General features: G+C 42.6%; 1 protein-coding gene across 3 annotated transcripts in view; it reads right to left on the reverse strand.

Annotated features, from left to right (window-relative positions):
• AADAT (aminoadipate aminotransferase) overlaps positions 1-26,145 on the reverse strand; it is a 146,828-nt gene that overhangs the window by 85,146 nt on the left and 35,537 nt on the right. For all 3 annotated transcript variants that reach the window (XM_029575044.1, XM_029575132.1, XM_029575215.1), the window contains exons 2-6: positions 25,501-25,569; positions 22,236-22,404; positions 8,857-8,989; positions 7,524-7,598; positions 1,210-1,404 (exon numbers count right to left, since the gene is read on the reverse strand). In XM_029575044.1, coding sequence (XP_029430904.1) covers positions 1,210-1,404; positions 7,524-7,598; positions 8,857-8,989; positions 22,236-22,404; positions 25,501-25,569 — 641 coding nt within the window. The remainder of the gene's footprint in view (positions 1-1,209; positions 1,405-7,523; positions 7,599-8,856; positions 8,990-22,235; positions 22,405-25,500; positions 25,570-26,145) is intronic.

Below are 26,145 nucleotides of genomic sequence, written 5' to 3' on the forward strand. Positions count from 1 at the left end.
ATGAATAAAATATTCTTTTTGCACCTACATAATGTAGAATATTCTTATTGAGTGTAAACTGTGCTGTATTTAATAAATTATTAATGGAATTAGAGGAAAGTTTCATATATCATGTAGGTGTCCCCGCACCACTACTTTGTGGTATATAATCATAAACTCTCCTCCTCCTCCACAAGTGCGATTTTTTTGTGTAAGAAAAAATTTTTTTTTGCTATGTGTGTGATAACCTAAAGACTCTTCCGGGGCTAGGAGGTCGGTTGAATTTCTATGCGAATAAACGCGTTGTGAAACTTTACCATCGTTAATATGAAGTAAACAAGAAATGAAAGTCAGACTTCCCCAATTGATGTTGGTGTATGCTGTCCACCTTCTAGTAACAGTCCCGACACGAACTATCCGTGTTTCAGATGTCGAATCTTTCCTCAGGGGTGTAAGTTGATACTGGACAACCAATTTCTTGGGGTCTGAATCTCTCCGCGTCGTGAATGCTCAAGCGGTTTCGACTTTCGCCTCGTAACGATGTTTCTCTGACCTCGCCTCCAGGAAGGATAGTCTGTTGGTATACCGTGACCCCTTTTATGTGAGTCAACGGAAGTAAAATTAGCCAATGGAGTCACTGGAAAAGCCTTATGTGTCTGTGACGTAACTAGCTGACCTGATCGGGGACTTGCTAATGCTGAAACACAAACCTGAAAGAGCCTTATGTGTCTATGACGTGACTGAACCATTAATAATTTATTAAATACAGCACAGTTTACACTCAATAAGAATATTCTATTTATTTATTTATTTATTTATTTAAAATTTATTTAAAAATATTCTTTTTGCACCTACATTATGTAGGTGCAAAAAGAATATTTTATTCATCTTAAAAACCTTATTAGATTCATAAAAATCATATCAACATCAGCGATAGAGGTTTTTGCCTATGATTTTTTATATTGATTGTTTAAATCGCTGAAATAGTGGTGTATTATATTGATATAATTTGGTACGTCTTTACTTAGCCATCTAGAAACCTTTGAATACTGTCCGGGTAAGCTTTCGCATTTGGGATATAAAGCATGTCAGGTTTGGTGGCATTTCTTTTTATAGAGGCTAATAAGTACTATAGCAAGAGCTTTAAGAACTCAACAAAAATGTCAAAACATTTTGTAAGATCTTCTAGAACCAATACATTCAGAAGCATCAGGCAACTGTCTCACGTACCTGGTATATTTTCTGTTTACGTTCCATGGTTAATGAGGTCCCAGTGGGATTGCTGCCATTTGGAATTGTGTAAAGGAGTTTGGGGAGTGTTGCATCTTCTGGTCTCCACCTGGATAGAACTTCTTTCAGAGCTTGGGGAATAATTCCTTGTCTGTCGTTGGGGACATTAATAATGTTACAGCCCAAAGGCAGCACCTACCAATAAAAGAGAAAAGAAAACCCAAGAAATCAGTTACGGTTCATGCAGGTAAATGACTTGTTTATAAAACTGCTCAGGGATTGTGCACATAGAAGTAAGCATGCACCCTGATTTTACGCACAAGTTTATAAGTGCCAAAAAAACAGGCGCTCCAGGAGGCAGAGTTGGGATTTGTGTGTATACTTTTGATTTTAAAAAGAAGACATGTAAATTAACATGCACAAGTTATGCCCTAAAAAAGGCAGGCTTAATTTTGCACGCATTCTTAGGAATCATTCTCAAATAAAACTTATCATTCTCAGAAAAACTACCCATACAGATTTACATCGGCTAATTTGTGTGTGTTTGTGTATAATGTGTATAGAGAAAATGTACATGCATTTTTTTAAAAACCAAAGAGTGTGTGTATAGGTGAAAATCCCACCCAGACCCTGCCCCTGGAACGCTTCTTCTGAATAAATGTTACTCACATACATGGCTTATGCATGCAAGTTTACCTGCATATATGGGGTGGGGTTGAGTTGAGGGGAGAGTACAACGCACGCAATTTTGGATCGTCATAACTATGCACATAGTTTTTGTTGGAAATGGTATCCACAGAAAAGCAGATGCAAATCTCTGCTGTGAGATTTCCCTTAGGCAGTTTTCAAAGAGAAAGGATGGGCTATGCACGCCAACCAGCAGATGAGACAAAGATAAGCAGGTTTGCTGATGTCACTCTGTTTATGCCTCTGTGCTGACAGCAGCCTGCCAGTATTCCTGTAACAAGCTCAATACCATTAACTATCAAACATACTAGCGATTCAAACAATAATGCTTTGTTTCTTTCCTCTTTCCTTTTTTTTGGAAACCACAAATACTTCACCTGTAGTGAAGTTATATATATCTCAAATATACTTAATCAGAGTCTATATTTATTCATTCAAATATCACAATACAAATCCCAATATTAATGTTGTAAAATGCCACCTACAACACATTCACACTACATTTATACCATAAAAACATACTCTACATATGACGTCTACAAATAAGTACATACGAGTATATACCATCAATAATACAGGCAAAGGGACATTATTCCATAATTCTTATACTACCACAAAACATTTTTTTAACTCCAATTACCCATAGTATTACAATTAATTACATTAAACATTAAAATAAGTAATGTTCTTATCCATTTAACATATCCATTGACTTTCCATACCTATATTAACAACCACATAACATCTCACTATTACTTTGTCCATCTAAATGGCTTTTGGATATGGACCTCAAAGTGTACTAAGAGCAAGGCTTTCCTGCAAAGTCCCAGACACAATGGATCTGAATCATTCTCAATCCTCAAACCCTTCCTAAATGTCCATAAAAGCCAAGGAAGTTGAGAATTTCTAGCCTCCAAATGCACAGCTACCATGGCCTAAGAATAGTCGTTCTTTACTAAATGTGCCCTCTGAGGGGCCGATCGTTAGAAAACCTTGCTCCAGATCTTCGTGAAACAGCAGACCTTAGCTGTAGAGGACTGCTGCACAGAAGATGCTGGAAATCTGCATACCTTGGCCGATAAGGCCAGTCTGGAGTAATTAGGAGCACGAATCCTGGATGACCCAAAACCTTCTGAAGCACACTTTCTATTAAGGACCAAGAAGGAAGCATGTATAGAATCTCCTCGGTCAGCCAATCCATTGAGCACAGAAGAAACATGCATCACATTATAGCCGGTCACCATCACGTCCACTTCCGATCAACCCCATCTGGTGACAATCCGTTTGAATTCCCCTGGGACCATTGTGAGATGCTGACAAAGCAGAAGCAAGCCTTTCTCTAATACCACCCGAGGACTTCAGATCCCCCTTTGATGAATTATGTAGTACTCTACTGAGGTGTTGCCAGACATTAGTTTGACTGCCTGTCATACTATCTGAGGCACAATTCCTAGACAGCCATCTGAATTGTCCTGGTTTTCAAGCATCACCATAATTACCAATCATAAGGTTTCCTTGTGAATGAGAGCTTCCTGCAAAGTGTGTTGACATGCTTTGCTCTTCATGACCATGAGATAAATTGAATTATGCTCTAGACTTCCCTGGTCCTACGGTACCAGAATTACTGCCTTTTAAGTTAAGAAATCTTTATAGAGTTGACTTTACACCTTTTCTCTTCAAGACTGAGTGACAAGGATAAACCATAAGAGATTGCAAATCCCAGAGTGGAACCATTTCATTTTTCTTTTTTTTCCTTACACTCCAGGACCCACTGAGCTGTCATAATTGGATCCATCTCTGACAAAACAGAGACAAAAGGCCGCCTATCTCTAATACTAGAGATAAGGCTCCCAAGCACTCATTACACCATTCTAGAGGAACTGGAACCTGTGGATCCATCCTTATCTCCAGTGTTGGAATGAAGGGATTGGAATTTGTAATATGGTTAGTGTTGCGCTTGGAGGTGGACAATTATCCTGGAGCAGTGTAGGACGGCTCCCTGGTTGGGCCCAGGAAGTACCTGCCACCAGGAGGCGGAGCACAGGAGGAGACAGAGGCTAGCTGGAGCTTCACCACTGGAAGTCCGCGGTCCCCCCTGGGTGGAGCCCTTGGGGACTCGGGTCACTTGGACTTAGGTGGGCCTCGCAGGGTCTCCCAGAAAGGAATTTCAAAGGTGTGCCCACCAGGATCAAGGGTGCGCAGTAGTCATCTAGGCTGGAGGCCTGAGGGATCAAGGAAGGCCAGAAGAGTGTCTGTGATGACAAGGCTAGGAGCAAGGCCAGAATCAAGGAGCGTGGTCAGTGATAGCAGAGGTCAAGTTCCAAAGGTCAGTCTGAGAGTAGTCAGCCAAAGCAGAGGTCAAATTCCAAAGGTCAGTCCGAGAGTAGTCAGCCAGAAGTGGTCAGGTTCCAGAAGTCAGACATGGTCGGGCAGGCTGGCAGAAGTCAGTATCCGGGCAGCGATCAGCATAGTCAATAACAGGCAGAGGTCAGTACCAGAGAGTCAGTCCAAAAGGTACTACCTGGGGGATGAAGGAACAGACAGACACTGGAACAGAAGGACACAGGAACAGAAGGATGCTGGAACAGGAGGACACTGGAACGAGACTGGAACAAGCGATGAGACATGGAGGCATACTAGTACACACTGATTGCCGACCCGATTGCCGACCCTGATTGTCGACCCGATTGCCAAGGCAAGGAAGTGCAGGCAGGCACTTCCTTTTCTACTGTGTTCAATCAGAGCGCGCTGCGGAGCTTGGACCCGCCCCGGCCCTATAAGGGACCGGGCGGTCTGCACGCACGCCGGGCCGGGGCCAACACCACGGAGGACGCCGAGCTCCGCCATGAGGCCTGGTACATTGAGGAAGGCCCGGCGTCTGCCGCTGCGGGACGCCAAGGCCTGGAGGAGCTTGCTGCTGTTGCTGGAGAGGCTGTCCCAGGACCTGCAGAGGAGTTGGTGAGGTGAGCAGGCCCGTGCACGGGCCAAGCGTGGACGGGGTGCGCAACAGTAAGACCACTGCCCCAAAGAACTCCAACCTTACCTGAACCTCTGCGATTCTTGATGCTTACTGTGAGATGAGTAATTCCTAGATGGACTTTGTTTTGTCTTTCCGGAAGTCTTGATACAAACGAATCGCCCCACGTTCAACCAAATGAGGAGAACTGGCCTTTTTCTCCAGGATCTGCCTCTCAAAGAAAAATATGCAGTTATTTTCCTCCTTTCCTTTTTTTAAAATGTAACTGGAAGCACCTTTCTCCCTCATTCTTGAATCCTCATACATGAAGAAACTAGGAAGAAAAGGCTGCAAATTCCTTGGGCTGGCAGAAGCATGTAAACTAGCTTCCTTTTCTTGTCCTCCGAACCATCAGATTATTCAGAAAAGTAATTAAAGATGTTATTTCTTTCTTAAGAAAATCTTCTGCTTCAAGAGGATATTCACCTCCTCAACAACTGGAATGGCTTCCTAACACTTCTGTGGTGCTGGAAGGCTCTGCCTTGTATTCCTCCACAACACAAAGCATAGAGGGAAAGGAAGAACCGAGATGCCAGCTCTTCCTTACAGAAGGGGTGCAGCATAGAGGCAGCATCCTCAGGAGAGCATTCTCCTTTCTCTAAGTCCTATACATTGTTGCTTTGCTGCAATCTAGTAAACCTCTCAAGGGAATCCTCCTGAAACTTTCTCAAAGGCCCTCTTGTTCTTAGCCTTGCCACCCTGGACTCCATCTGAGGCCGATGATACTGGGAGATTGAAGGCAAGTCCTGAAACTGTACCCTGCTCCTTATAAATTGCTTGCAGACTGTTAAGCAAGCTTCTTCGAATTACAACTCGGGGCCAGGAGGAATATTCCTCCATGGATGGATCTTGCACTACTATAGCAACAGCCACCTTGGTGGCCTAACAGCAACTGCAGGATCCCAAACATATCCCTCAGGTCCGAGGGAGGAAGGGATTCTCCACACTGCAGCACCTACGATGGATGAAACATGCCCCTTAGGGCTAAGATAGGACGGGGGCCAAATTCCCAGCACCGTAGCAGATGCCATGACCCAAAATTAATTGCAGGATCCAAACCGTGATCCCAGAGCTAAGGGAGATAGGACCTAATTCCTCTGAACCACTCCTCGGCAGCAAAATAGCCAGCGGAGCTTCCTCTGAAACCTGGACCCCGGCGGAAAACCTTGCCTGAATGTCCTAAATGGACTCCCTTTCAAAGGGAAAAATTCAATTGCAGAAATCTGTCCTAATAACAGCAGCTGGTGACACTGACCCAAAGGACACGGTTGTGCTTGCTCTTGCCTACAGTTAAAAGAGGAGGAGGCTGAAGCTGCCCTAAAGCAATGCAGGATTTTAAAATGGCCAGTGGAGCCCCAGCTACTAATGGGTGCTCAGTGGAGAAGGAATCAGATGCTGCGTCTGCTGCTCCTCCCAGAGCTATCACGGATTTCAACTCCTACTAGACTGAAAGCAATGCTACCCCTACAAAGCACCATCCTGAAAACAGCACAGTGTAGGAAGCGCAGGCCTTTTCCTCCCCGTGGCTCGACCCTCTGCTAAGTGCCATGGAGGCTGTCCTGATCCACTCAAAACAAACTCGGGTACATACTCAAGCTTTGGGTCTCAAAAAAACATCAACTCGCTGACCAACTCCGCTCTTCACCTGCTGCTGAGCAGATGCTGCTCGCCCTTTTTTTTTCTTTATATTAACAAAGAGAAGGCAGACGCTGAAGGTAGAAAGGGGGATCAGGTAGTACAAGGGGAGAAAGGATAGCTACAAACCTTTCCTCTAGAAGCTCCCCCAGAGGCTGCAAGTCCCAGTGAGAGAGGGAGGTGAAGGCTCTCACCTGATGAAGAGAGCACAATGATCTTCTCTCGGCGCTGAATTATCTGCACGTCTATTTTTTTTTTTTTTTGGTTAGCCAAGGACCCCGCTCAACTGAGGGAAGACCAGCTTTTCACCTCAGGAGCCCACTGCCAAACCTTTCCTGGCCTGCCTACCAGGCCATAGTCCACAGCTTGTCATTCATCTGCTGGAGACATAGAATACTGGCAGGCAGTATTCAAAGGTATATTAAGGTATACAAGGAGTGACATCAGCCAACCTGTTGATCTTTGTCTCCATCTGCTGGTTGGCATGCATAATCTACTAGTCTGGCTGGATGAAGAGGAAGGGCAGTTTGAATATTACCTCCAAGACGTAAAGAGTTCAGATAACGGAAACATCTGCTATACGACTGCAAAGCTCTGCAGAGGACACATCTGCTCATGTTTACGCTGGAGGCAACTTTCAAAGGGCTTTCCGCAGGTAAATGGGAGTTTATCTGCAGAAAAAGCCCCTTGGAAAACCGCCCAGCCCCCTATGTGGAGGGAAAAGGGGCAGCACTGAGGGTGGGTTTAGGAGTGGGGATATCAATTTGAGATTCACATGTGTTCTTTACCCCATCTGCATAGTATGGGAGTAAAGGACAGCCGCAGCTCTGGTCACTCATGTAATTCTCAAAAGAAAACTCCATGAGACATTTCCCTTTTAAAATTGGCTTGCAGGCCCACGGGCACTTTATAATATGAGGAAGCCAATGCTGAAACAGTACTATCATTGTTATTGTATGCATCATGTTGTACTTACTGTTGCCAATGTTCCAGAGTATGTGGGTGCATCTAAAAGGATGTTGTCTCCAGAGTTAATAAGCATGTCAAACACCTGCAAGATCATGGAACAGATTTTATTTTCCCTGCTTTATAACAGACTGAAATCAGTTCCGTATACCTTGAGCTATTATTTTGCACTTAAAGAAGCAGACATCTAGTAAATCAACAAAGAACTGAGATGGGCTTCAGTTTGTGAATGGTAGAGGAGAATCATTACGGGTCTAGAACATGTCACTGCTGTACCTTTACATACAATTTGCCCCTTGAAGAAGGCTGTTAGATGCTGAAACGCGGTCCGTGTCGGGGCTGGTCTCCACATTCTATCTTTACAACCTAGTCTCTGGCATTACCTCTAACGACGCTACAATTTAAGCTAAGTGTCAATGTGGCTATATTATATTGTGGTAATTGGACATTCACAGAGCCATTTCTTATAATTTTCACGGCAAAATGATTGTAGTGTTTGCACTACGATATCCACTCGAGCATATTGAAAAAAGAATGCAAAAGTAAGACCTATGATTATACCACTGGTATACTTATTACTTGTGCTAACTAGCATGGAATTGTATGCCCTTGTATGAGGTCTTGACAAAAACAATTTTTGTGTATTTACACTGGATGAACTTTGGTATTATCTTGGGTTGATAGTCTTGTTTTTTGTTTGATTTTCAATTGGCCACTTCCCTCTACTGATATATAGTGCGTGAGAGAATATATTTTTCTGACTGAGCCCATATTATGTGCCTGCTTCAAAGGTTTTCTCCCATTCTGCGCATGGGGAAAACCCTTGAAAGCATTTAAGTCTTTTGGTGAGTGAGGCACAGTATGTACATGGAAAAATGTGAATCCCGACATAATACATAGAAGGAAATCGTACAAGTTGTAGCGTCAGATTTATGACCACACAATGACTTCAATTTGTGTCAGGTTTCACCAACTTAGAATATATAATTATATGATGCTACCATTGTGCTGTACTGACATATTTATCTAAAGCAACAGAGATCAAAATTCTAGAGGGTGCTACGAGCATCTGATCGCTTATTTGTTCACAAATCAGCCAGCATTGTTGTATATTGTGCACTAAGGAAGTAATTTTAAAAGGAGTTACATGTATAAATGTATCACCCTATCGTAGCAATTTAAAAAAATCCATTTAGGCACGCGTGATTATGCTATGGACAATTCAATGTAACAGTAGCAATTTTCAAAAGCCCACTTACATGAGTAAAGTGTCTTTATATGTATAAAACCCAATTTGAAGTGTGCAAATGCTTTTTAAAACTAGGCTCCCTCTCTTGTCTTACCTTGCTCAGTGCTTCCTGGCTTCCAGTGGTGACACACAGATCCATTTGTCCCTTCTCTGGGCTATAGTTGGCAGTGGGAGGATTATGAAGACTCTTCTGCAGATTCTTTAACCAAGATACTAGGTCTGGAATTCTGAAAGATCAATCAAGGTAATACCAAAATGAATGTATTGTACACATCATCTGAGATTGGGATGGGGGGGGGAATAGGTTTGGTTTTATGAGGGGAAACTTTCCAAGGAATATACTTGGGTGAAAAGCGCTATGCTCATGCAGACTGGCTAACTGAAATCTGCGCTCCCTTCATGCAGCTAAAATCCTGCCCACTGCTCCTCAATATACACACTGTTAGCAGAACTGAGAGGAGGTGTTCCTGGGGGGGGGGGGGGGGGGGGGAGGGAGGTGTTTACCGTCAGGGGAGGAATTGCGTTTTTTAATCTATGCATGCACTTTCAAGCAAAATTCTACCCACACAAAAAGAAAGGCTTGTACTTTATTCCAGTGACAATTGTCAAAGCGAAAGTTCATGTCTACTTGGTATTATCTGAATTTTTGCAATGTGAGCAATTTGAAAATCAGTGATGTGACAATGGGACTGGGTTGTAGGTATGTAGTATATATCTGTGGCCTGTATACACTAATCACTTCTATCTAATAATAATAACAGGTCCAGAAAGAGCTTAGAAATGTCTGAGAACTTCTACACAACAGGCACAGCCCCAAATGTCACGCCAGGTTTAGAGCATCTCTAAAAGAGGTGCATCTTCTCTAACCTAAAACAGTAAATCTATTAGAAACTCTCTCAAATCTCTCAAAATTATCCTCTCACTGAATTGTCCTAAAGTTTTATCTAAACAGCAAGTAGGGCTGCCAACCTTTGAATAAGAAAAACCCACTCCCTGCCCTGTTCCTCTCCTCCAAAACCAATAACTGTGCCCTGAAACATATGCTCCATGTTTCCTAGAACCCCTACCCCATACACATCCTCCAGAGCCCCCCAAACACAAGTAGTGAAACAGTGTGATAAGCTGGTGGCTAGGGTCAGATTGGTGCTAGGATGCATATGGAATAGCATAACTAGCAGAAATAAGGAAGTGAGCATACCACTATGCAAGTCATTGGTCTCCTAGAATATTGGGTCCAGCATATGTCAAGCAAACCTGTCATGCCAAAATAGCACTAACTTCCAGTACTCAAACAGCAACAACCCTACCTATCAAAAGGCAACAGTGCAAAGATCCAACATACAAGCAGGGTCATATTAAGATAAATATCTATCAAGCAAGAAAAACATTTTAAAACTTCTTTACGGCACTTTTCATTATTTGTTTATTTTCAATTTCTACCTATCCCTAAACAAGGCAACAGTTCTATTTAATACTCTATGAATTAAAATTATACATTCATACATCTGCCATTACATAAAAACTTGAATGTCACAAAATATGCATCTCAAACAAATAGAGACAAAAATGCATGCATATAGTTCTTGAGCATTTATCTGTAACGTAAAGAAGTAACTCCTCAAGTCCATCTTGACTGTCTTTCAGAGCCAAAAAGATTACACTTTGAAAATCCTTTGCCCAAATCTGCCTTCTCCACATATCGTGTCATTCCAGAAAGTTTGCCCAAAAGTTGTTTTCTGTGTAAGGAGTGCCAACTGAAAATTGTTTCATCAAAGGCAAATCCCCATCGGGGGAAGTCTGACTCCCTCTCTCCTCTGGTAGAGGGACTTTATGTTGAATTTAGTTTATTTGTAGGGCCAAGATTTGCTTCTTTCTTATTATTGTAATCATAACAATGTAAATATTACAAGAGGCTCTAGAACACCAATACACTTCCTATGGGGAAAAAACACAAGTCATACAGCAATAGATCCTTTCATAGAATCTACACACTAGCAGAATTCCTCACCTCGGTCTCCCATGCAGAACACACAGATCTTACCAAATAAAGAATAAGGAACCACACATTTCAAATGATCAGATAAAAAGTGAAATGGGAAGCCCAAGAAGCCTGACTCTGCATACAATACAGCGCTGGAGAAATACAAACAGAAACACATTTTCTCCTATACTGAGCAAATTACAAGATGCACATTCTCAAAGCTGACTTGTTCCTGGTATTAAAGTGAAAATAAAATGCTTTTTTAAAAATCCTTTACTGACTGGTCATTTTATTTTTCTAATCGCATTAGTCAAAATTTATTTTTCTGCTTTCCTCTTCTTGAGCTTCCTCTAACTTCTTTTCCAGGATCTCCTATCCATTTTCTGTTTCTTCTCTCTCCCCATCTTCTACACTTCCTCCACTCATCTGTTTCTGACAATGATCTTTCACGTTTCATTGCATTTTGCTCCATTTCTCTTATATGCCTCTCCTTCCTCTCTATCCACTCAGATTTCACCCATACTCCCCTTCTTTCACCCTCCAGGTCACCTCTTCATTGTCCTTCCTCATTTCTCCATTTTTCCCTCACTGGGTTGCTTCACCCAATCTCCCCTTTCCTTCAATCAACCACTAACTCCTGCCCACCATCTTCCTTTCTCTCTGTCTCCCCTTTGAGAATCTTTCCCCTCTCTGCCCCAATTATCAGCATCTCCTCTCTTTTCCCAGTATCTTTCTCTTCCCCCCTCCAGTATATCATCCCTCTCTCTCATGTCCCTGCATCTTTCCCCCATACCTCCACCTCTCTTCTCTACTCAGGATCTCCTCTCTCTCCCTAGCGCTGTACCCTCTTTCCCCTCAGCACATCCCCCACTGCATATTTCTCCTCTTTCTAGCATTTCTATTTCCCCCCCACTCCCACTATTTCTCTCCTCAGTCTCCCCTGCTCCCGTTTCAGAGCTCTCTCTTCCCACTCCCCAGCATTTCCCTTCATCTCTCACCATCACCCTCCCCCCATTCCCAGCATTTTCCTCTTCTCTCCTCCATACCCCCTTCCCAATATTCATTCCTGGCCTGGGTCCTTCTATGTCACCATGATCCATGATGCCAGGCTATATAATGACACCAGAGCAAGAAAACAAAATAGATGCGAGGGCCTGCAAGCTCCTGCGCTATCCCTGCCTCGTTCTTTTACAACAGTTTTCAAAGGAGCAAATCCTTGAATGGGAAGGGGGTCCCACTCTGCTGCAAACCAGGGAAGCCAGGGTTTAAATCCCTCTGCTACTCCTTGTGACCAAGTTACTTCAACCTTTATTGCCTCAGATTATGAGCTCTCTGAAGTCAGAGAAATACCTACAGTACCCAAATGCAATTCGATTTGAATTGCCTGAAAGGCAGGCTATAAATCGAATAAATAAATAAATAAATAAATCTCTCTCTACAGTTCCCCCCTGCCGCCATCTGTTCCTCAAGCGCCCAGGCTCGACCCCCATCTCTCCCAAAGTACAATGCAATAGCAGCCCACCTTCGCGCTGATGCTGCTGTCTCTCTCTGGTTCTGGCCTCGTTGTCCTGACAACATTGCTTCACTTTGCTTCTGGTTTTATTGACCTGATGCCACTACCTTCTTTCCCTTATGCTTGCACAGTATAACACCACTAACTCCCTCCTTTTCCAGCTGACAGGGGTCCATACCACTGCCTTCCTCCTCTTGAGCTTTCATGCAGCCTGACACAAACTACTTCTTTCTGCTTCCAGCCATGAGAAGCTCATGCTACTGTTTCCCTCTTGCACCTGTGGGGCCACTTCCATTTCAGTCCTCAAGGGGCCATACAACCACCTTCCTCCTCTTGCGCCATTGCGCAACCTGATGCTGCTGCTGTATTCTTCCTCTTTGGACTGTGCAGGCCCACAGATTAAAGTTTTTAAAAAATGGGAGTCCCAGCTGATATGGGGAGCTGGTGGTGGGCAGAAAACTGCTCTTACATAAGCCAGTTTTCTGCTCTGCCAGCCACCAGTTTCTCCTTTAAAAAAGCTGGCCTGGCTGACCAAATACTGGCCAGCTGGTAACTCTAACTGTTGGGTCATTCCCATGGCGAGGGTATTCCTTCGGAGACTGACATTCACAATGCCTGGTGTCACTAAGAGCAATCACCATATTTGCATTACACATGGGATGCATGAGGTGTTACGAATTTGGGGCAGGGTTTTGTCTGATTTTAATGGGTCTTCGCTTTAGCAGTTGGACTCTTTATCGAGCCATAATTTAGAATTGTATACTGATGCAGTGAGTTCCCTAGGTTTTGGGGCTTATTATCAGGGTTCCTGGTGCGCGGCCTCATGGCCGGACGATTGGAAGTCAGCCGGTACTACTAGGAACATTACCGTTTTGGAATTGTTTCCAATAGTGGTCACGGTCTTTTTATGGGGTTCATGCTTGCAGGATAAGAAGGTCGTTTTCTGGTGCAATAACCTGGGTGTAGCTGAAGTCATTAATAAGAGATCGGTTAAATGCCTGATAAATTCTGACTTGTTACGGGAGCTGGTGCTCCATTGTATGACTTTAAATGTGACAGTTTGGGCTCCTCATGTCCCGGGTATGGCTAACGGTGTGGCTGATTCTCTTGCTCATTCCAAGTGAGTGCTGTTTCACAAGCTTGCTCCAGAGGCGGACCCGTGCGGAGCTTCTGTACTGCCTTTCTTATGGAAATTTAGTTCTCGGAAGCTTGGAGGCTGCTGCAATCATCACTAGCCTCTTCTACTTGGACAGATTATATAAATGGTGCTAATAAAGTGGTGTCTTTCCTTGTATCCTTGGGTTGGCGATGGAGGCCCATTCCGGATGTTTTCTTACATAGTAACATAGTAATGACGGCAGAAAAAGACCAAAATGGTCCATCTAGTCTGCCCAGCAAGTTTCCCAAGGTAGTAATTGCTGCTCCGTGCAGGTTACCCCCAAGCTTTTCTATTTATTCCCATCCTCTAGCCTTTAGGGATCCACAGTGTTTATCCCATGCCCCTTTGAAATCCTTCAGTTTTAGTCTTCACCACTTCCTCCGGAAGGGCATTCCAGGCATCCACCACCCTCTCAGTGAAGAAATATTTCCTGATATTGGTTCTAAGTCTTCCTCCCTGGAGCTTCAAATCGTGACCCCTAGCTCTGCTAAATTGTTTCCAATGGAAAAAGTTTGTTGATGACCATGGATCATTAAAACCTTTCAAGTATCTGAAGGCCTGTATCATATCACCCCTGCTCCTCCTCTCCTCCAGGGTATACATATTCAGATTCTTCAACCTCTCCTCATAAGTCATTTGATGGAGATCACCCACCATTTTGGTCGCCCTTCTCTGGACCGCCTCCATCCTATCTTTATCTCCTTTGAGATACGGTCTGCAGAACTGAACACAGTACTCCAGGTGAGGCCTCACCAAGGACCTGTACAAGGGGATTATCACTTCCCTTTTCTTACTAGATATTCCTCTCTCTGTGCAGCCTAGCATTCTTCTGGCTTTGGCTATCACCGTGTCACGCTGCTTTGTCGACTTCAGGAAATTAGACACTATCACCCCAAGGTCTCTCTCCTGCTCCATGCACATCAGCAATTCACCCCCCAAGCCTACAGTTCTTTCAAATTACCACACCCCAGATGCATGACTCTGCACTTCTTGGCATTGAATCCCAGCCATATCTTCGACCACTCTTCCAGCTTCCATAAATCCTCTCTCATTCTCTCTACTCCTTCCGGCGTGCCACTCTGTTGCAGATCTTAGTATCAACCGCAAATCAACAAACTTTACCTTCTATCCCTTCTGCAATGTTGCTCACGAAGATGTTGAACAGAACCGGTCCCAACACCGATCCCTGTGGCACTCCAGTTAACACCATTCTCTCTTCAGAGTAGGTTCCATTTACCATCACCAGTTGTCTTCTACCCATCAACCAGTTTGTAATCCATACCATCACCTTGGAGCTGACTTCCAAGCTTCTCATTTTGTTGATGAGTCTTCTATGTGGGACTGTATCAAAAGCTTTACTAAAATTCAAGTAAATTACATTGAGCGCTCTTCCCTGATCCAGTTTTCTAGTCACCCAATCAAATAAATCAATTTGATTCATCTGACAGGACCTTCCCCTAGTGAATCCATGCTGCTTCTGATCGAGCAACCCACCAGATTGTAGATAGTTCACTATCCTTTCCTTCAGAGTTTCCATTAATTTTCCTACCACCGAGGTGATGATAACCGACCTGTATCTTCTCTGCTCCTACTCCTGACCCGCCAGCACATCTCTGAGTTCCCTCAGTATTCTGGGGTGAACCTCATCAAGCCCCATGGCTTTGTCCACTTTCAGTTATCTTAGCTCTTCCTATACATTATGTTCCATAAATGGAGTTTCATCTACTCCACCCCCTTCTTTAGTCTTGATGACAAGTGACGGTCCTTCTCCAGGGTCCTCCTTAGTGAACACTGAACTGAAGTATTTGTTTAATATTTCTGTTAATTCTGCATCTCTCTCCACCTATTGATTCTTATCCTCTTTCAATTTCACTATACCATTATGGACCTTTCTCCTTTCTCTGATATATCTGAAAAATGTTTTGTTACCTCGCTTTATCTCTTTGGCAATACTTTCCTCTGCCTGACTTTTTGCTTTCTTGATTACTTTTTTCATCTCCCTCAAGTTCTTGATACAGTTTATTGAGAAGGCAAGAGCGGAAGGAGCTTTTAAGGCAGCTGTATCTAGACAGTTATTGGGGTTTTTATCTTTTATGCGGACTCACGGTTGGGGATTTCTGATGGGCCATTTTCTGGTCCGGCGCTTGTTGCTGGGGTGGTCCAGAGGTGTCGTGTGCGACCTTGATAAGCGTTTCCCCATTACGCATGATATTCCGCTCAAGCTGTGGGATGTCTGGTTGAGCATTTGTACATCTCCATACGAATGCTGTCTTTTTTGTGTGGCTTTTGTTCTGGTGTTTTTTGGGGATTTTCAGGTCAGCGAGTTGGTGGCCAGGGTGTCAAAAGGGGCAGAGCTGATAGGTGTGTGTTAGTTAAGCATGTGACATTAGGTAGTGATTCAATCATTCTTTATGTCCCTAGATCTAGAACTGATCAGGGTGGTAGGGGAGTTTGTGGTTCTGCGAGCTTTTCCAGGATTACGTATGTGTCCAGTGGCTAATTAGTTGTTTTTTTTTCCGGATTCAGGTTGCGGGGGGCTCTTGCTTTTTGGTCCATTTTGACCATTGCCCCTTGACCAAGAACCAATTTGAAATGGTGTTAAGGTCTAGTTTGTCTGCAATTGGGCTGGATGTGGGTCGATTTGGGACTCACTTGTTTAGGACTGAAGCCACACTTTGGCGGCTCGTTCAGGCTTATCAGGTAGGATAATTCAGAGGATCGGTAGGTGGAGATCCAATGCGTTTGAGGGTTATGTCCATCCAGGGCAGTTATGAGGTGTGTACAATTTTACTGTTTTTTCTTCTCAAGTACTGCATGCTCGGGGCATGGTGCATGGGTTATTGGACATTCTTATGTCGTGTGGGCCTATAGGTACGCATGTGGATGCCCATATGAGCCTCAGTTGGATTTAACTCAATGTGGTGTGATTGTTTACTGGTTGGGGCATAGGGGAATGCTGTGGGATGAACTCATCCTATGTTCGTGTCGGGGTTTGGAACAGTTTGGTCAGCCATGTGTGCTGATTATTCACTTAGGGGGGAATGATTGGAGTAAAATGTTGGGATGCAAAATCATCAGCATTGTCAGGAAAGATTTAATGTTTATTTCCATATTGTTATCGGCTGCTGTTATTTGCTGGTCCGATATAATTGCAAGGCCTTCTGAGATGAGCAAGATAATTTGGTGCAGGAGTTGGGCAAAGGCCAATCAGCAGATTGGTTCTTGGTTAAGCTTGCTGGGGGGTCGGCATATGTATCTTGAGTGGTCATGGGATTTGGATTTGAGGCTGTTCTGAGATGATGGCATCCATTTGTCTTTTATTGGTTTGGATTTGTTCTTGAACTCATTTCAGGAAGCCTTGGAGGATTTGTTCTGTTAGGAAACAGGGGCTGCATCTTTGGGGGATACAGGTTATTTTCATACCTGTGCCCGAGCCAGTTTGGGGGTTTCAGGGTTATGCTGAATTGTCTGCTGACTTCTCTGGGAAACAACAGGGTGCAGTTGTCCCCATACGGCTCCTTGCTGGGTGGTGGCGGGGGTCTACAGACTTGGCTCCTTGCTGGGCAGTGGCAGGGGTCATGGGAGTTTATGCTATGCAGGAACCTGCAAGCCATGTGGCCTGGTGGTGATCATCTTGCTGGCTGGTGGTGGATATTCACTGGGAGTTCCTCAAGTTTAGGTCGTTCTGGTGGGCTTGGGCACCTGGTTGTTCATGTAATAAAGCTGCGGCCTATTGATTCCACTTTGTTGTCTGTGTGTTTATTGTTTGGTTCTTTGTAAAAGGGTGAATGCGGAGGGCTACCCATATTACTAGGATTCAATACTATATTAATTCCCGACCGATCAACTAAAGATTCTTTGTCAAATAAGTATTTTTTTTTAAACTGTGGTGACTACTATGTTCCAGTTTGGTACTAGTTCCTTTTGCTAGCTTCAGCCTAAGAATTGATAACTTTTTCTATCTTTCAGCTTCAAGTGTCTGCTGACTTTCAACCTCTATGAAGTGGAATCATAAACGTCTTTCTTTTTATTTGTCTTGGATTTGTTCTTCTATTTGTTACTTTTTTTTATTATTTGTTTTTGTCTCAGGCCTGTTTTTAATGTGTATACACACTTATCCATCTTGTCGTTCTTCTTCAGTTTGGATGCTTCTCTTCTTGTCATCCTCATCTTCGAATCTTGCTCCTACTACCCTATTCTTAAATTAAGTTAAAAAGCGAGTCTAGCTTCCTATAACACCACTCTTCTGCAGTCTAATGTGTCTGAAGAGTTCCCTGTGTGCAAAGTCTTCGGGGGCTTGCTGTTAACTGCATTCTAATAATAATAAAAAAAAATTAACAAACCAGCCCAATGTAAGAACAGGGGATTTTTTTTCTTCTTTGTCATTCAGTCACTTCACTTAATTTTTTTTTTCATAATTTACTGACTGTTGTAGATCAAAATTCTAACTTTTAGTCAAAAGTTATTCTTTGTCTATTTCATTTCTCTTTGTGACAGTCTCAAACCCTTTGTAATTTGATTCAATACTGCCTCAGACTTTACATGGTCCCTGCTCGCTGATCAGCGAACATGCTTTCTTATAGGCTCAGAGTTCCTGAAGTGGCTCAGGAAAGATATTTACCAATCCTGAAGAAAAAATATATGCTGTTGCCTTTACTTCTTCTAGCCTTGTGAGAGTCTGATTTATTAGGTCAGGCAGTCTGTCACTTTCAGCCATATTGTCAATCAACTTACTGCATACCCGCTGTATAATACATCCCATGGTAGGACAACATTTAAGAAAACTCTATCCTAAGCTTATCTTAATAGGTATCCCTAAGAAACTAGAACTCACTCATACTCTAATATAATATCCTCTGTTCTTTTCTTTAAAATTGTGCTTTTACTTTTAACAGTAGGCCTCAGAGCTGAGTTAACCCATAGCTCCTCATGCTCTGATGCTTCTCCAGAAAGTTCTCTCCTCCGTTCTACAACTGTCAGTGCTGACCCTTGCAGTAGAAATCCTTACTCTGATGACCTCACTTCTGTACATAATTCCTAGCCTTGCTGAATTCCTTCTAATCTTTATATGTTTGATGCCCTTTTTCACCCTGTTTTTTATGTGTGGGATATGAATACATTTTAATGCCCTTGCGAATTCTCTAACCTGAATTTATTATTTTAAAATGAGCAGTACTTTAACCTTCTTTTTTTCTTACTCTGCTAGGCTCAGCGCTGGTTGCTAATGAAGTTGTAGCTAAGTTTGCTTGATGATAGATTCACAATTTTTGCTAGGCTATGCGGCTGGACCTTGTTTTCTAATGGAAAGTGTGGCCCGTTTCCATTTAAATTAATTGGGCCTTTGTTAAGCCCTCAGAATAATTTCTAAGTTCCACATTTGTTCACATCACACTCTCTAGACTCCCAACTCATCAGAGTCCAATTCTTTCAGTATCTTCCACCTTCTTGCCCACAGAATGACTATTTAGCACTGGTATCTCTGCTAAAATTTATAACCATTTCCATTCAAATAAACTTGAGATAGACTTTGGTTTGGATTCCAAACCAAAAAGAAAACATTAAAAGAAAAACAAAACACAAACAAACAAACAAACAAACAAACAAAAAAAAGGATAGGACCTCCCCAGGTCCCCCCAGCCATGCCAAGATGCCAGAGCCAAAGCCCAGCCAAGATCTTATGATATTTTAGCTTCTGCCCTGGTGCTCCCATCTTATAATTAATTTATTTGGTGGGTTTTTAATGCATTTTTAGCCTTAAAAATGCCCTGTGTAAAACCAATATTTTTTCTCTTTTAAAATCCATTTTTAAGTTGAACTGCAGGTTTCCTCAGTGACTGTTTATTTGCACCTTGTATTCATTTATTTAAATGTATGTGTTTTTGGGAAGCTTTTAATGCAAATTGAGTTGGGTTTGCCAGGGTTTAACCTGCAGCTCTAAAACTTTCATGGGGGTTTTCTCCTGCTCCCCCACCCAAGATTGTGCACATTTTTTTGTCAACTTTATTTTTGAGCTTTCCGTGTTTTCAACAACAAAAACATGAAATTCTCCACATCCAAGTTAACATACCCCACGTTCCTTTCCCCTTCCCCCCCTTCAGATAAATTTTATTTACTTTTGTTTCTTTTTTTTTTTTAAGCTTTTTAATCAATGCCAGTCTTTCCGTGATCCTGGAAATGATATCCGCGTGATGTCACCGCTAGATCAGGCCTGCATCCGTCTTCTGCTCCAGGAGCTTCCCTGAGGCCCCTGGCGCTCAAGTCAGTTCTTTCTGCCTTGGGATCGCGGGGACCTGAGTCTCCCAATGCTGCTACCACGATCATGCAGTCAGCGTCAGCAGTGACAGCGCTAGAAGCCACTTGCTCCCTTCCCCTCCCCTCCCCCTTTCTGCTGCAGCTAGGTCTCTTGCGGACCATCCCAGGCTGCCTGTTGCCTCCTTTACTCTCTCCTTGATTGGCAGCCCTGCAGGAGCTACATGGGAAAGTCTCCAGTCAGCCAGTCCTGCCCTCAGCAGATCAGTACCCAGCTAGCCAGCCACCCAATGGCACCAGCCCAGAATGCACCTTCTACCAGTCAGGTACTTTGCTTATTTTTTATTTTTAAATTGGCTTTTCCTGTCCACACCCAGCCACCCCAGAATAAAAAAAAATGTTAGCATGGACTGAGTGAATCCTTGCCCATTCAACCCTAAAATTAAAAAAAAAAGTGAGGTCATGCAGGGATCAGCATCACTCAACCACTTTTATTTTATCTTGGGGGGTGGAGGTGGGGCAATTTGTCTCTTTTGGCTCGCTACATTTTATAAAAACTTGGTAGTGGGGCAAGGGAGGGGAGGGAAGTTGTGGAAATTGGTTGCTGCTTGGTCCAATAATTATTTTTTTTTAAATTAATTTTAGATATCCAGCTAACATTAGGACAGAAACATTTTCTAACCAGGGTGAGCTGGTTAACTTTATCTGTCTGGAGCTGTCTCGGGAGCGCTTCCATCCCTGCATCTTTTCACCTGAGTTACCAGGAGAGCAGGAGGAAATTTTCAAAATCACATTTTTAGTCTGGGCAGCTCCAAAAGTTGGGGGCGGGGAAAGGATTTACATGCATACTTTTGATTTTCTTGCTCCTGGGCATTAGCAGCATGGGATCTACTGTTTGGGATCCTGGGTACTTTTGACCTGGATTGGCCACTGTTGGAAACAGGATGCTGGGCTTGATGGACCCTCAGTCTGACCCAGCATGGCAACTTCTTATGTTCTTATGTCCATTCACACAACATTTTGTGAATGTGTAAGGTGCAGGATGTTCTGCATGTACCTGTGAATTTTGAAAGCAGATTTATGTAAATAAATCCGCTTTGAAAGCTCTAGCCAAAGTGTGCAGGTAAAAAGTACCCACAAAATTCAGCTTTTGTGGGTTGTTTCAAAATGACCCTCCCTAACAGATGAATTTTCAAAGGAGTTACATGCATAAAGGTAACAAATTATAATATCAATTTTGAAAATCAATTTATGCATGCAAAGTTCACTTGCATGGGTAGCTCCTATGGACAGTTCAATGGCATATATTGTAGCAATTTTTAAAAGCCCACTTACTCAAGTAAAGTGCATATACATGTGTAAAACCCAGTTGTATGCGTGTAAATGGTTTTGAAAATCAGGACCTATTTTTATATTATTTAAATATGGGACATTTCCTTTCCACTTTCCTCAGCTTGCAATCTTGGGGGATATCTTTGACTTTCTTTCCTTCTCTGTATATATTCAAAACACTGCTACAATGTGTTGTTTCTTTCTCTATAGCATCATCAAAATCTGTCCTTCTTTATTTATTTATTTATAACTTTTTTATACCGACGTTCCTGTATAAAATACATATCACACCGGTTTACAATCAAACTGCAAATTCGCTCTGGGGCGATACAAGGAACAGGGGATACAAGTAACTGTGAGGAGGGGATTATGAAATCTTCACAAAACATCAGGACTGAGAACAATCCTTAACTATAGCATTAAGAGCAAAAAACCTTTGAAAGCGATATGACAAGGCCCAACCTTAATTAAAAACATAAATGACAAGGCCTAACCTTAATTACAAATTTGACTGATATTGCATGAGTATGTATGAAAGCGATTGAGGTACAGCTTGACATTACATTTGGGTTACTGCAACCTGATCCTCACAGGTCTCCCACTGAACAATCTCTGCTAGTGCCTATTCAAAATTCAGCTGCCCAACTTATCTTCCTCCAGTGTCATTCTGACCATTAACCTCCTCTTCTCAAGTCACTACTTTGGCTTCCAATCTGCCTCTACATGCAGTTAAAACGTCTCTTCCTCAACTACACGTGCATTTCACTCTGCAGCCCCTATTACTTCTCCTCTCTTATCTTCCCTCTATACCCCTCATCCTGACTTCTATTCATCAGACAAGCTGCTCTTGTCTGTGCCTATCTCCTCCTTTGCCATCCTGTGGCTGCGCCTACCTTGCTGCCCCATATGTCTAGAACAGCATTCCTGAGTTGGCGCAATGGGCTCTCTCTCTGCCAATACTCAAGTGCCTCCTAATAAACACATTTTTGAGTTTGCTTTTACATTTTAAACTTTGGCTCTCCCTGAGCACAGCCGTGTTAATTTAAAGTATGTCTACGATAATAAATACATTTCCTGAAGCCTTTAGTTTGTCTTCACTAGAAACTGTAAGCTACACGGAGCAGGGTCTGTGTGTCCGACTCCAGCATGTTATCTGTACAGCACTGCATATGATAAGGCAGTAGTGTGTTTTAATGTAGTAAACACATCCTTTCTGAAAATCTCTGGCAGTTACTATACCCTAATGAGGAAGAGTACTGAAGGGCTTGCTTCATCATATCCTCCCCAATTGTTATGGTAGTTCCGTCTCTGACGCGAATACTGGCGGACTTGAACGGGAACGTGTTTGGATTTGGTGCTCCTCCAGCCATAGAAATTAGGGATGGTGGTGACCTCAGGGTCAGCTCAGCTGAATGGAAAGGAAGAGATAATCAAGGTCAGATTCACTGCCTTTGGGGCTGAGGCATCACATCAACGCATGGGGGACTCTGTATGCCCAAGCTACCTCACCACACCCGAAAAGCAAAACTCTGAAAACATACCACCCTCCTTTGTTTGATCCATAATCAAACTAAGAGGGTCATTTTACAAGAGAAAGTGCAGGCGCACTTCAGCCCTAATTTTCCAAGTGAATTTGCGAACCTGAAAATAAGCGGCTGTGCGGGGAAATCTGCACAGCACACGGATTTATGCCAGCTTGGGAGCAGATGTAAATGCCTGCGCGTACACCGATGCTTGTACATTCGAAAATCGAAAGTACGCATGTAAATGGTTTCTCTACCCCAACTACCCCCCTGAGAACGCCTCTTTCAAATACAGGGAAAAGCATGCACAAATTGGGGAAGATTGGGAGGAGAAGGCAAGTGAGATCACATCCGTTTAGCACACTAGCTTATTTTTTCTTTCTTTTTTTTTTTTTAAAGTTTTCAAGCTAAGCTTCTATTTTTCTGACCAGAGTTAGCTGGATAACTTTACTGGCCATGTGCCAAGACAGCCTCTGCTGTGCCTCTGTTTTTTTAATCCAGCCATGTTTTAACAAGGTAAGGACTTGCCCGGCTAAAACTTACTTGTTCAGTGGGGTGGGATATATTTAACACTCAGCGATGGTCCTGCTAAGTCCTGAACTTATCCAAACAAAACATTTACAACATCAACCTCAAGTCTCTCTTACAATGTACACTCTTACAATGCATCAAAAATAAGCATGATTTTATAATACTTTTAATACAAAATAAAGGGTTTGCAAACCTTTTAACAGAAATGGAAGTATGTATTATTTTACATGAAAAGTCATATGTAAGAAAACAGAGTGAACAGAATTTTCTGTAAATAGAAAAAGGAGGTCCATATTGCATAATTTTAGTTGGATATTTACCGGAACTTAACCTGGATGAGTATTCTGCTAAATATGCCCAGATAAAGTTATTCAGATATCTTTAGGGTAGACATTTATCTGACCAGACGTACCTGGCTAACACTATCCATGCAGTACTGAATATTAGCACTCACTGACTAAAATGTGACCCTGCCCCCAGATGGCCTCCATCACTTGGGTGGGGAGGCGGGTTATCCGGACAAAAATGTAGCCAGTCAGAAGGGGGAAAGTTTTCTAATCTCGCTTTTTGTCTGAGTAACTCCAAAAGTTATTTGGGCAAAGCCTTTGAATATTGATTGCAAAGTAACTCAACCAATATGCCAGAAATGTGAAAATGCCAATTTTAAACCTCTACAAACCCCCTCCACCCTCTATTTAGCTGGAAAATATGCACCAACATTATATGTAAACCAACAGCCCTGGGTACCGATGACCTTTTGAACTGCATTTCCTATGATTCATTCTTTCTACAGAAGGATCTGTTGACTGCATGCCACCCCCCTCCACACACACAGAAAATAGGAAAAAGAACACATGCTCTATATTCTGGAATACCTTGCAGAAAAATGTCTCTCTTCCTTGTTACAATGTCAATCTCTAACCTCTGGGCATGGTGGAAAACAAATGCAGAGAGACCACATAAAACTCCATAAAGTTAGCATGGGGCACATTTAAAACTAATCGGAGAAAGTTCTTTTTTACTCAACGCACAATTAAACTCTAGAATTTGTTGCCAGAGGATGTGGTTAGTGCAGTTAGTATAGCTGTGTTTAGAAAAGGATTGGATAAGTTCTTGGAGGAGAAGTCCATTACCTGCTATTAAGTTCACTTAGAGAATAGCCACTGCCATTAGCAATGGTTACATGGAATAGACTTAGTTTTTGGGTACTTGCCAGGTTCTTATGGCCTGGATTGGCCACTGTTGGAAACAGGATGCTGGGCTTGATGGACCCTTGGTCTGACCCAGTATGGCATTTTCTTATGTTCTTATGTTAAAAGGAATGTCAACATCTAGCATCACATTCAGGGCATTAAAGGTATGAAAAACACTATATTTTAATCTGAACTATGAAGTCAATTTGAAGTAATTCAAAAGTGGCTCCTTAGCAGGGTTACCAACTGGCTCCATATCATAGGCTAGGTCGGTCTTTGTTTTAGCCCCCAATATATCTATCTATCTATCGACTTCTAGCCCTGTTTTCTCTTGGAAAAACTGAAACTGCACTTTCACAGGCTTTCCAATACTAGATTACTCCCCCAATTACATCCCCGCTCCATGTTTAGATAATGGGTTCGGTTGTGGATATCGAAGACTCCCTTAGCAGTGTAAGTCCCCAGATCTTTGATATCAATTTTATCTATACTGTAATCTTGTTCTGTACAATATGATGGTAACTTTCAAACCGGCACGTGGGCATTCTTTTAGCGCGTGTGCTTCGGCGCATACCCAGATACACAACCATTTTATAACTTGCGCGCATATAGGCACCCATGCTGTAAAGTAGCCTGACCTGCGCCCAATTTTAAGTGGACATGTGCCTATGCACGTATATCCCTCTTCTACCGCTTAAGTCGGGGAATTTTAAAAGGGGCGCCCACGCTATTGCCAGTTTCACCAGTTCATCCACCAGTTTGTCCAATTAACAGCAAGGTCTTCCAAACTCTCCTGGTTTGATAGTCTGCACTCCCCCCCCCCCGTTACCCCCGACCCTTTAAATCCTTGAGAAATGACTCTGTTTATTTTTTAATTTACATCTCATCCCTAGCAGAAATAAACGTATCTGCCACTGGACCTGGGTGCGCGTCCAGGCACGTTAAGTATTTGCGTGCACATCTCTTGGCCACACCCTGAAATGCCTTCACTCTGCCCAGACCACACCCATGCCCCATCTCTTTTGGAAAGTTTTTGACATATGTGTACAGCAGGAGATACTCAAATATCTGGGTGGCTTTTAAAATTCGGTCGGGGAACGCCTGCCCAACTTGTGCACACATCTCCCAATTGATGCTTGCAGTAGGCTTTTCAAAGTTACCTCTGTGCTTTTAGTTAATGGTTAGTGAGTTATTCTGGTCACGTTGGGACTGCAGCATGAAAGACATGTACTTAAGGGGCAAGAAAAATATACTTACTCAGTTCTCTAATCGGAGATATCTTTCTTGCTGCACTTACTGCATTGATGAATCGGGAGTAATTCATCTCTGTAAAAAAAAAAAAAAAAAAAAAAAAAAATCATAGCATTACAACTATAAATAAATTACATAATTAAACAAAAAAAATACATTAAGATTTAGCCAAATAAGAAAGGGGCAGGTTGGGACAAGTTGGCTGAATAAGTTATTCAGTTATCTCAAGATGTGCCAGAGAGCAGGTCTAAAGTTATCCAGGTATGTGGCCAAATATCTTTTGAATATTGCTGCTTATAAGTTATCAGGTTAGATTTAAAAGTTACCCGGATTCAGGCAGCCATATAACTTTAATCAGGGATATTCCCTGGGACATTTATCACATTGAATATCTGGAACAAGTTATCCTGCTACCTGTAGACGGATAACGTGCCCGCTCATCAGCTTATCCAAATAAAGACCTCAATGATATATAGGTTATTTTAGCTACAGCATATTGCAGATGTTTTAAATGTCTTCATTGGTGATACTATAAAATAGGATGCAGTGCTGATGTTGTAAAATAAGTGTATTACGTTTGAGCAACGGTCGGTCCTTTGCTCCAGCTAGATTTTTGTTAAGATGCTTGGAAATGTGCATTTAAGTTGTTTT

The sequence above is a fragment of the Rhinatrema bivittatum genome, chromosome 1 (assembly GCF_901001135.1).
Source record: "Rhinatrema bivittatum chromosome 1, aRhiBiv1.1, whole genome shotgun sequence".
Taxonomy (NCBI): Eukaryota; Metazoa; Chordata; class Amphibia; order Gymnophiona; family Rhinatrematidae; genus Rhinatrema; species Rhinatrema bivittatum.